Source organism: Python bivittatus, unplaced genomic scaffold, assembly GCF_059951505.1.
Source record: "Python bivittatus isolate LINGU-HERP-01145 unplaced genomic scaffold, Pbiv_v1 ctg000400_np1212, whole genome shotgun sequence".
NCBI classification, from domain to species: domain Eukaryota; kingdom Metazoa; phylum Chordata; class Lepidosauria; order Squamata; family Pythonidae; genus Python; species Python bivittatus.
This window is the reverse complement of record NW_028277073.1, coordinates 4,815,917-4,830,969: the sequence shown is the minus strand read 5'-3', so window position 1 is coordinate 4,830,969 and position 15,053 is coordinate 4,815,917. Positions and strand designations below refer to the sequence as shown.

At 38.1% G+C, this 15,053-nt stretch overlaps 1 protein-coding gene across 1 annotated transcript in view; it reads right to left on the bottom strand.

Annotated features, from left to right (window-relative positions):
• Positions 1 to 12,986, bottom strand: part of LOC103057229 (prosaposin-like) — a 39,018-nt gene extending 26,032 nt beyond the window's left edge. The window contains exons 1-2 of the mRNA XM_088144357.1: positions 12,829 to 12,986; positions 8,954 to 9,090 (exon numbers count right to left, since the gene is read on the bottom strand). Of these exons, the coding sequence (XP_088000483.1) occupies positions 8,954 to 9,090; positions 12,829 to 12,874 (183 nt within the window). The 5' untranslated portion in view covers positions 12,875 to 12,986. The remainder of the gene's footprint in view (positions 1 to 8,953; positions 9,091 to 12,828) is intronic.
• Between the last annotated feature and the right edge of the window lie 2,067 nt (positions 12,987 to 15,053).

The window sequence follows — 15,053 nt, the reverse complement described above, 5'->3', positions numbered from 1 at the left end:
GTCAATTTAGCCATCTCAGCAAGTTCCATCATCTTCACCAACCATTCCTCCATTGTGAGTAGTATCAGGATACTGAAAATGTTCTCATGAAACACTATCAGATTGCCTGTACAGAAAATGGTTACTAGAAAATAAAAATTCAAGCTTGAAGGATAAGGCATGAGAGTAGAAATGCACAGCTGAAGTCACAGTCAACAAACTGAGGGCTAAGCATGTTTAAGAGTGGAAAGATCAGTAACACAGGTCTGGCTAGGGCCTTTAGCAGTTGGGATAAGAATTGGGTGCTAGGAAATTTAGGGGAAAAAAAGGGTAAGGAAGAAGGTCCAATAAAGGAGCATTAAGACAAGAGGTCTTCATTCTAAGTTGTTATTTCAACCTGAAACAAAGCAAGACAGAAAGCAAAAGGAAACATTAAGGCAAATCTTGGATTCTTTCTAAGCAAATACTTAATTCCTTGACTTTTTAATTTTCTCTTAGGAAAAATGAGGAAAAAAATGAAGGATAGCAGAACGCCATCAAAGTGCTCAAAGCATCCTATTTCATGCTTGAAACAGCTATTTCATGCTCAAGATAGAATATTTCATGAAATTTTGCACTTGAAATGTTTCAAAATTAAATGTTCTTACAAAGCAAATTCAAAACACAACAGTAATTACTAAAAGTCACTATGGATTTCTCTTGCCTGATAAATCTTGTCTCATTTTTTCATCAGGTAGAGGTAGCTTACTTTGAACTTTGCGGGAATTGTTGACTGAGGGATGCAATGTGCATTAATTTCAATAAAGCTTCTGACAAAATATCCTACATTCTGATTAATAATCTAATTAAATGTGGTCTAAGTTTCATAATTGTCTCAAGAATGGACACAAAATGGAATAAATTAAATATTTTATGTATACTGGGGTGTTTTTCTATTCTTCTGGGAAAATGAAAGCCCAAATAGAACACTATGTACTGGCAAGTTAAAGGAACTGAGCAATTATATTGATTTTTATTTTCCACATACAAGAGCTGGTACATATCATAAGTGTACCAGTCCTGGCCAGGTTCCCAGGTGCTATGGTGCACAACCTAGCCCTTATCTCAGTTCACTTGAATTACTCCAAACCAACTTCTTTAGAGCAATTTTGCAGCTGCCTAGATGTTTCTCAAATGCTGTTTTATGGCTGGAGGTTGAAACAAGAGCTTAGTTAGCAATTGGCAACTATTAGCTGAAAAATAAATTCACTTATTTTTCTGGTAACGTTCAATCTAGGTGAAAGCAAGCCATACCTCTATAGTTTTTCTCCCTTTTTATTTATTTTTATTTTCCTTGGGCCACGAGCAAGCCAAAGTAACATTAAGAACTGAGGATGTAGCTAACCAATCAGAACTAGGGTCTCAAGCAGAGAAACTTGGAGCTTTATGCACAACCAAGGAGTAATTGATAAATGTCTTCAAGCTGATCAGGGCAGATCCCAAGGCATCCCCTGTAAGGAATGCATCTGCCCTTATGGGCTGGAACAACAGCAAACACCATCCATTTTTACTCCACTGTATCTTTTATAGAAACTACAGGTAGACCCTGGGTTAAGAACGCCTGGGTTACAGACGACCCATAGTTAAGAATGGAGCCTACTGTAACAAAATTTGAGTTAAATACACAATGGTTCAAGTTCATTATACAATACAGTGGTACCTCGGGTCACGAACACTTCTGTTCACGACCAATTCGGGTCACGAACAGCACCGTTCACAAAATTTTGCTTCTGTTCGCGAACTCCGCATAGGGTGATGAACAGGATCCGCGGCCATTTTCCCTGCCGTGACACATGGTTGTGGCTTCCTATAGGGAGGGGGACTCTCCCTCCAAGCAATAACTGCCTCCCCACCCGCCTTCCTGTCCTCCACGCCTCAAGCAAGGTTAGCGTTCTCTCTCTTCATAGTGTACTGTACTGTACTTTGTCATATTTTTGTGGTTTTAAAAAAAAATACATATGGTTCAGAACGGATTAACCATAATACATATGGTTCAGAACGGTATTTACATTGAAACTTATGGGAAAATTTGATTTGGGTCACAACCAAAATTGGTTGGCGACCAAATTTGTAGGGGTCAGAACGGATTAACCGTATTTACATTGAACCTTATGGGAAAATTTGATTTGGGTCGCGACCAATTCGGGTCGCCACCAGAGTCGTGGAACTAATTAAGTTCGTGACCCGAGGTACCACTGTACTACTTATACAGTATTATACAATACTGTTCTGGCTTACATACAAACTTGGCTTAAGGACAGACCTTGGGAATGGAACTTGTTCTTAAACTGAGGTCTACCTGTACCACAAGTATATCACACAATTTCTGCTGCATTAACCAGACCAGAGAAATTCTGTATTTGCCTACTGCTGGCAGACAAAAAATACCTTTACTACACACAGCATTGCAAATTGTGTGTAATAGCAGCAGCAATAACATTTAGGCCACTTCTGTGAACTGGCCAGAACTATTCACTGATCACAATATAATTTTTGTTTGTCTTGGAGTGTTTTTGTAAGTGAGCATGTGTGTGAGTCTGTACAGCTAAATTATATGGCTGCATTCTTTAGTAAGCAATTTGCTGTTTTCTGTATTCTCCCTTATGACCATTAAGCATTTTACCTGGTTGGTCGTTGTAAAAAAAAAAAAAATCTTCAATATCGGTTTAATTCTGATATTGTGATGGAATGGACTTATGAAGGCCATGCTCAGTGAGATAAGCATGTTCTTAGCCCCCAACAGGAGCGTGGGAAGTTCAAGAAGATGAGGCTGGCACCTCCCTAAGGAATTCACGGTGTTGAGGCTGCCTGGCTTGGGAACTTGGGTTCAGTCTGGTGAGATTCTGTCATGAGGTGGAAGCTAATAAACACAACAGAACTCTATTTGCATTGTCTCATGGAGTTCTTTGGGCTGAGCCTGACAGATATAGAAGTTCTGATTATTTATAATGAATTGTTTTACCTTAGATTTTACAGACTGTATTTTATTAGTTAGCTTAGAAGCTGCACTACAATTTTATTTTACTTATAGAATATTGCATAAGAGAAAAGAATATACCTTTTTGACTGACAAACTTAAACAGAAGATACCATTCTGCTGAGACAAATTGGAAGAAGTGATTTTGACTTAACTCAGTCCAAAAGGCGAGAGACCTCTTTGAAAGGTTTAAAGAAGAACTGGAGGATATGCAAGTGGACCAAAAAGAAAGAACTATAGAACAAATACAGCAAGAGACTGAGAAAGAGCTACTACATTGGGCGCTACAGTACAGACTTTTCTAAGCTAACAACATAAACATGGATTTTAAATGCCTAACATGGAATATAAATGGGGCAAATCCTCCACAAAAAAGAACAGTATTTCATTGTTTGAAAAAATTAAAACAAGAGGTAATTTGTTTACAGGAAACACAAATAAGGAAAAAAAAGATTAAAAATATTTGATTTTTAAAAAATTGGGACAGGAATTTATTGCATTAGGGGCAAGAAAGAAAAATGGAGTTGTTTTGTACATAAACCCACAATTACAACCAAAATTGATAACAACTGATGACCATGGTCAGTATGTAGGGGTTGAAATTAATTTGAATGAAACTAAAGATTATGATTCTGGGAATATATGCCCCAAATGATAACAAAGCTATATTTTTAAGGGATTTATGGAAAAATCAATTAGACTTGCCATATGAAAACTGGTGTTTCTTGGGAGACTGGAACGGAGTCGTCTGCCCACAAAAAGAATCTCTGTGAAAGGAATTAAATCTATACAAGGAAAATTAAAGAAGCATTTTATAGAAAAATAGTGGGCAAAGAGAAATGGTTAACATATCAAGATGTTAGTACAGAAATATGGAGAACTTAAGATGAAGTCAAGAAAATAACTGAATGCAGAGGGGCTTAGTTTTCAATGGTTTTCATATGCACAATTCAGAGAAAGATTTAAGATAGATAAAAAGATAACAAGAATTGAACATAAGATGGAATTGAAACTGAACTATGTACAAATGATTAACATGTGACTGCTGAAATGTATAAACTTTTGTTGAGATTCAAAACGGAAGTAGAACAAGTTAAAGAGTGTATGATAAAATGGGCTAAGAATTTTGGTAATAATATACAGATGGCTTAATTCACATTGTGTTATAATTTAAGAGAGAATTTTTTATGAAATGCTGTACTGTTGCTATATGACACCAGAGAAATTATCTAGGATGTATAAAGGTACTTCTAGTCAATGCTGGAAACGTGAACAATGTGAAGGGACAATTTTACCATACATAGTGGACTTGTGAAAAAGCAAAATAATATTGGATACAAATATATATGATAATACAAAGAATTTTAAAGATCAATATTAAGATGAAACCATAACTTTTTTTTATTGGGACTTATGGATAGCCAGTTAGATACACAGAAAATTGATTTTATATGTGGTAACTGGAGCAAAACTATTATATGCACAAATGATGGAGAAATACTGAAACACCCAAAATGGAGGACTGGATTGTGAAGATGGCAGAATTCGCAGAAATGGCAAAAGTGACCTGTTTGATCAGGGATAAAACAATAAGTACTTTTATAAAAAGAACTGGAAACCTTTTGTGGACTTTTTGCTAAAAATGGAAAAAATGAAATGGTGATTTCTGGATTTGCTGGTTAAAAAGGGTTGAATATGGGATAGAAGGGAACTATGTAATGTAATGTAATCTTAAAAAGGGAAGAGGGATTATAAATTTGCTTGTAAGTACTGTAAAGATCAGGACAGGAAGGCCTGGCGCAATATGGTTCATGGGGTCACGAAGAGTCGGACACAACTTAACGACTGAACAACAACAACAACAACTGTAAAGATCAGAAGTTCCTTTATCTTTTTTCTTTTTCTATCTGTATTTTCTTCACACTTTTATCTTTTTAACTTTGCTTTATACATTTTCATATTTATCTTTTACTTCTGTAAACATTTCTAATAAAAATTATATAAAAACAATTAAGTGGATACACATCTTATTCAAAAATTGTAATCCCATAGCTATTGTTAGTGTGCAAAATATTTTGAACCTTTTTGAATTTGGAACACCCTGTTTTGAGTTCAAAATAATTGTTTTGCATTTAAGACCTCTATTTCACATTCAAAACAGGCTGCTTCCATCATTTTGGAAGTGTCCATAGCAGTCAATTCAAATGGAATAGGAATCAGTTTTGTGATGGAGCTACAAAAAAGACAAATGTAATTTTAGGCTCCATCAACAAAGGAACAGGTCACATGAAATAACAGTTCCACTTTATTCTGTGGTGATTAGATCTCAGGTATTGTGCCCTCTTCTGGGCAGCACACTTCCAGAACAAATCAGAGACAATGGAACAGGTTCAGAAGACTGCAACTAGGATAATCAAGGGATCAGAAACTAAGTTTTGTGGACAGAGAACTAGGAATGCAGAGGGGATATACTACTCCTCTTTCAATACCTGAATGAAGTATTTATAGAGTTAAGAACAGTTGTACAGTGAATTTGATTACTCCATTCACAGAAAGTATATCAATCTTGTGAGGTGCTTCACTGCAACACTTGATGGATAAATATACAGGCTCTTAAAATTATGTATTTATAGCATTCTGATTTATAAAGCAATCAAGAAAGTACACTTAGTTTTCTAAAAGTGATTCATTCTACATGTATCCATAGCGATAAACAACCATGGAAAATGTATTGTCGAAGGCTTTCACGGCCAGAATACGATGGCTGGTGTGGGTCTTCTGGGCTGTGTGGCCATGTTCTGGAAGTTTTGTTTCCTAACATTTCGCCAGCATCTGTGACCAGCATCTTCAGAGGGCAGGAGTACAGACAGGAGCAGTTCTCTCTGTGCCCAGGATGATGTGACCCTTTTGTGGGTATTTATAGAGATCAGCGAGGATACCTGAAGGGGTGGGGGTGTTGGGTTAACGAGTGGCTGCTTGTTTTGGTGTTGGGAGTTAGGCAGGGTTTTTTCTTCTATTGACTTGTTAACGAGTGGCTGCTGAGGGAAGATACACACATATTCTGACACCAAAACAAGCAGCCACTCGTTAACCCAACACCCCCCACCCCCCTTCAGGTACCCTCGCTGATCTCTATAAATACCCACAAAAGGGTCACATCATCCTGGGCACAAAGAGAACTGCTCCTGTCTGTGCTCCTGGCCTCTGAAAATGCCGGTCACAGATGCTGGTGAAACGTTAGGAAACAAAACTTCCAGAACACGCCCACACAGCCCGGAAGACCCACACCAGCCAACCATGGAAAAGATTCATTAAAAATGTCACGGTCCAGTTGAAAATAATGATTTAGCAGAACAACCGCATCTAGTCTAGTGGTATTATTGGTGTCATACTTGTGGATTTTGAATATAAATTGTTCTTAATACACTGATGGTATTTTGGCAATTTTAGATAATTATTCATGTGAATGTTAACCTTCATATGGGTAATTCAACACTTTGGTAAATACTGATATAAGGTTAACTGGGGTAAGTCTTTTTTACACCCTTTGGGTTCTCATATGTCACTAGAACAATGTAAAGAATTGGGTTTTGTAATCACTGATTATATTAAGTATTTAGGACTTTTTCTGGAGGTTGAGTCATGGCAACTGAACTTTTGTTTTTTGGTTAGAGTCATTTCGCTACTTGTCCAAACAGACTGAAGACACTGCTTGGACAAGTAGCGAAATGTCTCTATCCAAAAAACAAAAAACAAAAGAAGTCCAGTTGCCATGACTCAACCTCCAGACAATTCCACCTAGATGACTGAGAATCTTCATAAACTTATTTAGGACTTTATATTCCAAAAATATTTCTAAATATATGGAAAAACATTAAAGGTTTTATAGACGATTGCCTTAGATATCAATAGATGGATTAAAATTCCTTTAAGTAAAATTAATGTTACTAACATTAATCATTCATTAATGGAACATCACTCCGTGACTGATATGTTTCAAGAGGTATTCCAATATTAATCCCAAATAAATATTTTCTTCAGATAAATTATTGAAGAAACGTATATTAGAAAATAGGCTACTTAAGATTTCACTGGCTAAATTGAGATTATGTTTGAGGATGACAGTTTTATCATGTTTTCAAAACAAAACATTGGTCTTTATTGCCTATATCGATTTTATTGCCTATATCAATTTGGAATGAATATTTTGGACCTTGTTGGAAAGTATTTATTTTCATTCAAGTCCCAGCGATTACTTGGGTCACCATATAGCAGAAAGGACATTTTGCTTTCCAGATTACAAGCAGTTAAACATGTTTTGCCCTATTGGGTTGTGGACTGGATTTTGATGTTGAGGCCTATGAATGTTTAACTTCATAGAAGATCTCTGCTTTAAAAATAGGGGGGAAATGCTATACTGGAAACTATGGGCAGAATCTGTAATACAGGTAGTGACAATTGGAGCTGGCAACTTGAACATTAAGCGAAGGAGTCGCTAAATGAAACCATGACTGTGCTTAACAATTTTACTTCAGCTTTCCTTTGCTTTACAGACCTGCAAAGATTGTAAATGTGAGGATTGGCTGCAAAGTACAAACGTTTTTTCATCACCGTTGTAACTGCAAATGGTCACTAAATGAGACAGTCACTAAACAAGGATGACCTGTAGTCACTTTAAATCAATTACTTTGTAATGATTATTTTAAGGATTTTTTTCATCTTCAAATAGAATTGTCTCCTTAATTCAGAAAAGTGGCAATATAATTAATTCAAGTACATCTTGATATCTCAATATGGACCAGATGCTTTTGCAGCTTCCAAGAACCATGAGGTGCTTTCATCTTTGATGGACTTAATGTCTGAAACTAAACCCACAGAATATTTGTATCAAAAACTAAAAAATACTTTCAACTTTTCCATTAATTATATGTATAGTTTATGGACTAAAGAACTGGAATATCTGATAACAGATCATCAGTGGTCCCAGGTGTTAAAAAATGTCAAATTGGCTTCACTGAATTTAAGATTAAAGTTAATTCATAAAAATATTCTATTTCGAGTCTTCTAGATAACCCAAAGATTTGAAAGGGTGGATGTCAGATTTTCTTTGCTTATAATGGAAGAAAATTTGTGGTGGTTTCATCGACTCTTTTGATTTGGAACAATATTTTAACATACATAAGGAAGATTATGGGGAAATCCTTTGCATTACATACGTTAAAATATATCCCAAATTTTTGGAATCTGACTATTTTTGAGGAATTATGGCTATACTGAGTGTGGGGTATTACTAAAATTATTTTGAGAAATTAGAAAATTAATATTCCCCAACGCTAAGGAATAGCTTAAAAATGTATAATTCTTCTGCTTTCGAAAAGGCAATTTTATATTACAAAAAAAGTCACAATACATTTCCTTTTGGCACAGATTTCATGATACTTTACAACAATGGAGTATTATTATTCCCCTTAGAAACTTTTGAATATTGTTTAATATTTGATGGATAGATATGTAGTTTGTTATCCTTTTTTATTCTGTTTGTTTGCTTTGTAGGTTGTTTTTTTTTTTTTACTAAAAAAAGGCCTGAATACAAGTCTAGCTTCTGGTTTATCAGAACAAGATTCTTATGTCTGAAATGGGATTAGTAGGGGTCGGCAAAGTATTTTGAAACTCAGTTATTCCACTCTTACTAGAACCATGCACTGAAACAGCTATCGTGAACTCAAAACATGTTTCAGTCTGGAAATGTTTCAATTTTGAGATGTTCTGCATATTCCTACAGATTAGATATTCAATGCTGGGGACAGCCAAATGATTATGAACAGTTTTTTTTCCTTCACATACAAAAATAGTTCTGACTAATAAACATTTTGCTTAGGCAGTATCAAACCATTACAGAAACATAAAATTAATTCAAATTGTTTATCTTCACATCCAATTTACTGTTAGATGACTTACCACAGTAGGCTTGTTCCACACAGTTTGCTGACAATGTTTAACTGCTTTGCAATCAGATGCAGTTCGCAAATTCTGACACCATACCTCTGGACCTTTTGCACAGTCTTTCTTCAAAAGCAGGGGAGTTGTCAAAGCAACTAAAAAAAAGTTGATTTTTTTTAGATTTGTTTGAAAAAGTAGCTATTATTTATTTTAGCAGCATTTTACAGAGTTTATCGAAGTCTTAAATAACAGGAGCATTAATTTACCTAATAGAATCCAGCACCCAATCAATCCAAAATCCAAACTACAGGTAGTCTTCGACTCATGACCACAATTGGGACTGGAACTTCCAATGCTAAGTGATGGGGTTGTTAAGTGAGTCATGCCTGATTTTACTACTTTTTTGCCATGGTCGTTAAGTGAATCCTGCTTCCCCCATTGACTTACCTTCCCCCATTGAGTCAGCAGCCCCCTGGGAAGGTTGCAAATGGTGATCATGTGACCCCAGGACACTGCAACCATTGTAAATACATGCTGGTTGCCAAGCACCCAAATTTTTATTACATGACCCCAGGGACACTACAATGGTTGCAAGTCACTTTTTTCAGTGCTGTTGTAACTTTGTCCAGTCATTAAACAAATGGTCATAATTCAAGGACTATCTGTATCAATATATACAACGCTTTAAAATTTCATGTGGGATGTTCTCTTATTAACGATACACTAAATGAGGTTGCATTATTGTAGAGTGAGGAAGCTGGAAATCATGCTATAAAGATCTTTGTCATGAAGTAACTGCTGCAAACTAATCAAGAACTGCCAAAAGATACTGTTTTACCAAGGAGCAGACTATTCAAACTACTAACATTCACATATAAGAAAATTAGTAAATGGATTTAAACAGCTGCTAAACAAAACAAGCTTAGGTTTAGCTTAGTATACTATGCAATAAACCAATGTTAACTTTTTCCACAACCATAGCTAAAAATCATAGGTTATGGAACACATGAAGTCTGTGAAGGAAAATTACTGAAGTATAAGATTCTTAGACAATAAATGTGAATAATAAATGTGAGAGGCCTAGGAAAAAATGCCTTCCTGTTTGAGTCCTGAATATAAAATAAGGGAAGCAATACAATCAGAAACCCTTTCATGAATCTTTAAAGCAATCTTTTATAAATGTCTGCCAGCTCATGTTTTATATCTTCAATTCAAGTTCATAATGAAAGAAATAATGAGGGTGACATTGCTACTTCATGGTCTGGATTACTTTGTAGCACTACTTTAGGCTTCATGATGAAAGGAACCTTTGATTCCTATAGACAGCACTCAACGCCTTATTTCTGAACCCCAGAATACCCATGATTAAAATTCAGTGCACAATTGCCAATTTTCACTAGCGCAATTTTGCACTCAGTATTAAAATAAAGGGAGAAATGGATGCACAAGGCCTCTAAGTAACTTATTGTTTTAACCTCACAAAATTCCCAAGAGAAGTCCGAGATCATGCTATCAATATTTGGCATCAAAATGGCATACCGTTTTATTTTCAAAATCTAAAATGGACATTGTAGAGATTAGTGAAGCTCAAGAAATTCTCAAAACATCAAACTCTTTCTGTATTATTCAGTTGAATGGATTGGATCATCAAATAATCATTATTTCATGACAAACTGGGTTCTTTGGGGAAAAAGTGGATGGGTACCAATGCTTTTGGCCACATCTGTATGCCTCTCCAACCATAACTGAGCAGTTTACAGATCAACAGCCAGTAGTATGATTAGGACAACATACAAGAATCTCATAGCAATAACCAAGAACATATATAAAGTTGAATTATATGACATCTTTCCAGTATTTGCAATCAACCAAACTAACTTTGGAGAAAAACAGACATACTGCCGGTAAAACTATCTTGTATTTCTATAGACAGCAGAAAATGTATTGGTTCATATGTATGAAGAATGTTTATTCTGCTCAAGAATATTTTGTATAAATCTCATAATGAATTACAAATACTGAAAGCTTCATCTTTTTTTCTGTTTTGCTTATTCTACCTTTTTAAACAGTGCAAAGTTTGCATATTTATAAAGGTAGTGCACAATTCTTAAGCTTATTTCAATCAATTATGCCATACCTTGCACTGCAACATAGCTGCTGCAATTTTATTACCCAAGGCTACAACTATTTTTTTAAATCACTGTAAAATGTGTAGGTGGATAATCTGAGGAATATTATCATGTGTTCTGTTTTCTAAGTAAAAAAATAGATTCCAAGTCAAAGCCAAAAGCATTTAAAACAGTTTTTCTTTCATTACATTCCACTAAATTCTGTAAGCCTAGTTGAATTTTTAAAACACATACATGACTGAACAAGCAGTTGAGCTTTCAGGCAATGAGATTTCCAGGTGTACTATAACACTTACAAGATCCATTCAACCATGGATGTCACTGAATGACTTTAGACCTGTCACTCTCTCAATCTAATTTATTTCACAGAATTGTTGTGAGGGATAAGATTAAGGGATAGAAATGCAATCAATTAGCTTTCATCTTATATAAAAGTCAAGGATTACTGAATCACAGTAATAAACACCTGGAGGGTTGAAGTAATTAAGGACACACACATAAACATTAGGAGAGTTACAGTTAAACAATTTGCTTCTAGAACATAAATAAGTGCAAGCAGGCAGGGTAATTTTTGAATGAATACACTTATCCATCCCCCCCCCCCTTTTGGGCTCTCAGTATGCCAAAACTGAGTAAAAACCCCATGCATCAACATTTACATGCTAGCAATTCCCAAATTTATGTTCAATGCTCTACAGTACTCTTCCACCTATATTTTTACATGTGTTTCCATAGCAAGCATTGCACTAACACCAAGAAGCACTTTGCAGAGGATTCTTTAAGTACAATGCCTCAGCTCTGTTATATGGTTGACAAAGACTTCCCATCTATTTGGGGAAACTCAGTATCTTGCTCATTTCCATTCCTTATCTTACCTACAGAAAAATATATACCGAGGGGGGGGAAAAACCCAAACAATCCCACACCCTTTTCTTAAAAGAACACAGGCAAGTCAGGTACTCCGGACACAATCCCCACAGGTACCAGAAATATCCGTGTTCAGAGGCAGTGTGTTCGTGAAGCCACAAGTGGAACAAAGAACCGACAGAGCAATTAACAGCTTGCTCTGTAACCCCACCTCGACACCACCCGTGGATACCGAGATAATTGCTATTCCAGTGCGGAATGCTTCACTCCATTCTAATCGAGAAAGGGATTTTTTTAAGTTCAACTTAAAGGGAGGGGGGAGAGAGAAGTAACGGCCCCACAAGAAGGGCGAGGAAAGACGGCAGGAACGCCTAGGATTCCAGTCGCGGCGCGGAAGGCGGGCAGCTCCTCGTATGAGGAAGAGGGTCGGCAGCAAGGCGACGCCCTCTCTGTCTCGGGTAAACAAGTATGCCACCCAGCCAGCCCTGCGCAAGGCCGGGGACGCCAGCGCACGGAGGCCCCAAGGACTGGCAGCCTAGCCTTCTGTGCGGCGGCCCAGGAAGGACGCGAGGCGAACTGGAGCCTCTCCCGGCCCGGTGCCCTCCAGCCGGCAACCCTCATACTCCCAGCCCAACTCCGGGGAGGGTCGGTTGGTGGCTCCAAGGCACTGAAAACTGGACGAAAGGGGAGCGACTGGCCGAGGTTTGAAGCGCCCGACCCGAGGCCCCGGGGCGTGCAAAGAGAGCTTTCTCCCACAGAACAGCGGGCCCTCTTCCCTCAGGCCAAGCCGGGAGGGGGGAGGCCCAACCCTCCACAGCGTCCACTCGCTCGCCTTCAGCGGTCCCGCCTGGGGCTGCCAACGGAAACCGAAGAAGGGCGCGGCCTCCCCGCGCTTACCGGCCGCCAGCGAGCAAAGGACGCCGAGAAAAGCGAAGCGCCGCATCGCTAACACCTCTCCTCAAAGATTCCACCGCCTGCAATGCGGGAGCATCAGCTGATGGCCGCTTTTATACCCCGACCCACCGGGACGAAGCTACTGCGCGTGCGCCGCACTAGACGGGCGACCGCGGGAGAAGCCAGCCCCCAAAGCATTGTGGTCATTGCGCAAGCTCAGTGGCGAGAAAGGGAAGTAAAACGCGACTCGCCCTTTCTCCCTCCTGGAAACTTTCTCGATGTGCGCTTGCGCCCTGCTATCCCCCTCCCCTCCCCATCTGCTGACACTGACTCATCTAAAGCTTCGGAGTGGGGGGGGAAGAGGATTTGACTGGAAGAGCAAAATGCGAAGTCACGCGGGTGGGAGCTGGCGGGTTGATCCAATGCGTGCCAGCTTGAAACAGAGTTTTAAATACGGTCACAAATAACATTTATTGATTAGCTTGCTTCTTTAATTGTCAGATGCTCGGTTTTACGCATGCTGCTTGCCTGGTCTAGAAAAGCTAAAGAAGTTACAGGCAAATGCAAGCCACTTCTGTATTGTGGCCAAGATTGCTGGATGAAAATCACCAAGAGTCCAGCTCCTTCACGAGCTTTACATTTTACTCCGAAGTAAGCCCCGTTCATCTTACTTGGGTGGGGATTTGTTCAGAATAAATCATCCTGCCTTTAACTGGGAAATAATTTCTGTAGTTTGATGGGGTCTCCCCAACCCACATTATATATTTATATTATCTAGTGTTTATTAGTGGAACTTCTCCCCCCAAACAATTGTATGCATAGGATTCATATATGTCAAGCATAGCAAAAGGCCATCATTCTTGAAGGCCCCCCCCCCATGATGCCTCCTGTGAATCTAAGATATCTTTTCCTTTTGGGTGGACCCTCAAGATGTATTGCTTGCAAACCCTTGTATTCTTCAGATGCCCTGGTTTAAGATGGCGACCCATAGCCTTCCAGCCTCCCTTTGTGTGGGGGTTTACAATCCACATCCTTTATTAGAAATACGCTTTCAAAATACTGTAAATGTAAAAGCAGCATAAACAAAATGTAGGCGTAAGAGTGGAATCCGCAGGGAAAATAAACTTGGGAGTGACTAGGCTGTAAATATTGCTGCATGCTGTGTTACTCCGTTATGGCATATTAAGAGCCAATGGGGAAAAGAGTTAGGTGTATTTGCTTACTCAAAAATTGCCCTACCTGGACGCAGTTATTTATATTCTAGAAGCAAATTGCTAACCACAACTCATGCCTCCAGTTGTTCTGTACTGTAGCTTAGATATTCCTGACTCTTACATACGCTGTCTGAAGACTGGTGGAAGTTTGTTTATTGACTGCATTTCTATCCATGGGGGTCTCCCCTAATTTTAAAACAACAATACTGTGAGCCAGATTGGGTTGAGAGAGAATGATTGGCTCAAAGTCACCAGTAACCTCTTTGGTTGAAAGGAAACTGTAAGCCCTATGCTACATCTGGAAATCTCCATGCCAGGGGAAACTGAACTGTTTGTTCATTCATATGCATATTTTTTATTCAACGAGCCTAGCAGAAGTCAGTGGCCCATATGCAAAGAACAAAAACTGTGGTCATAAGTACTTTTATGTTTGCTTTGAATCTTGATTTTCTTAGAGTAAGTAACAGATTTCCTAACTTTTTAATTACATGTTTTCAGTGATTTGGAAAATAGCTATGGCCCCGAGTGATGAAACTGCAACTGGGAATCGTGGAAGGTTCAAGAAAGCTCAAGAAAGATGAACTAAGCCTAGTGGCTTGGTTTCAATATCTCACCACTGCTGTTATTCCTTTAGTCATCTGGTGAATGACTGATCACGTGCAGAGAGAAAACAGTTGAAAATGTGTGTCAAATGTGGTTTCTTAGTTTTAGGGATAGAGTAGTTTGTCATTGAGGAGGGTTTTAAAAAATGTTCCAGGTTTTTAAACAGCGATACTGCTGTCCTTGGCTCTATTTCTAAATATAAAAGTAGTTGCTTTAATCAGTGTGCCTTTTGTGTATTATCTTTCTAGGTAGAGATAAGCCAATTTTTTTTATATGATGGGTCAAATGTAACAACTATAGAATATCCATGGGCATTCTTCACTTGTAAACATTACAGATAAGCTCCACAATTAATTAGTAACTTTCTCCTGACCCAACTGAACCTTCATTTCTCACCCAACAGCCACTAGC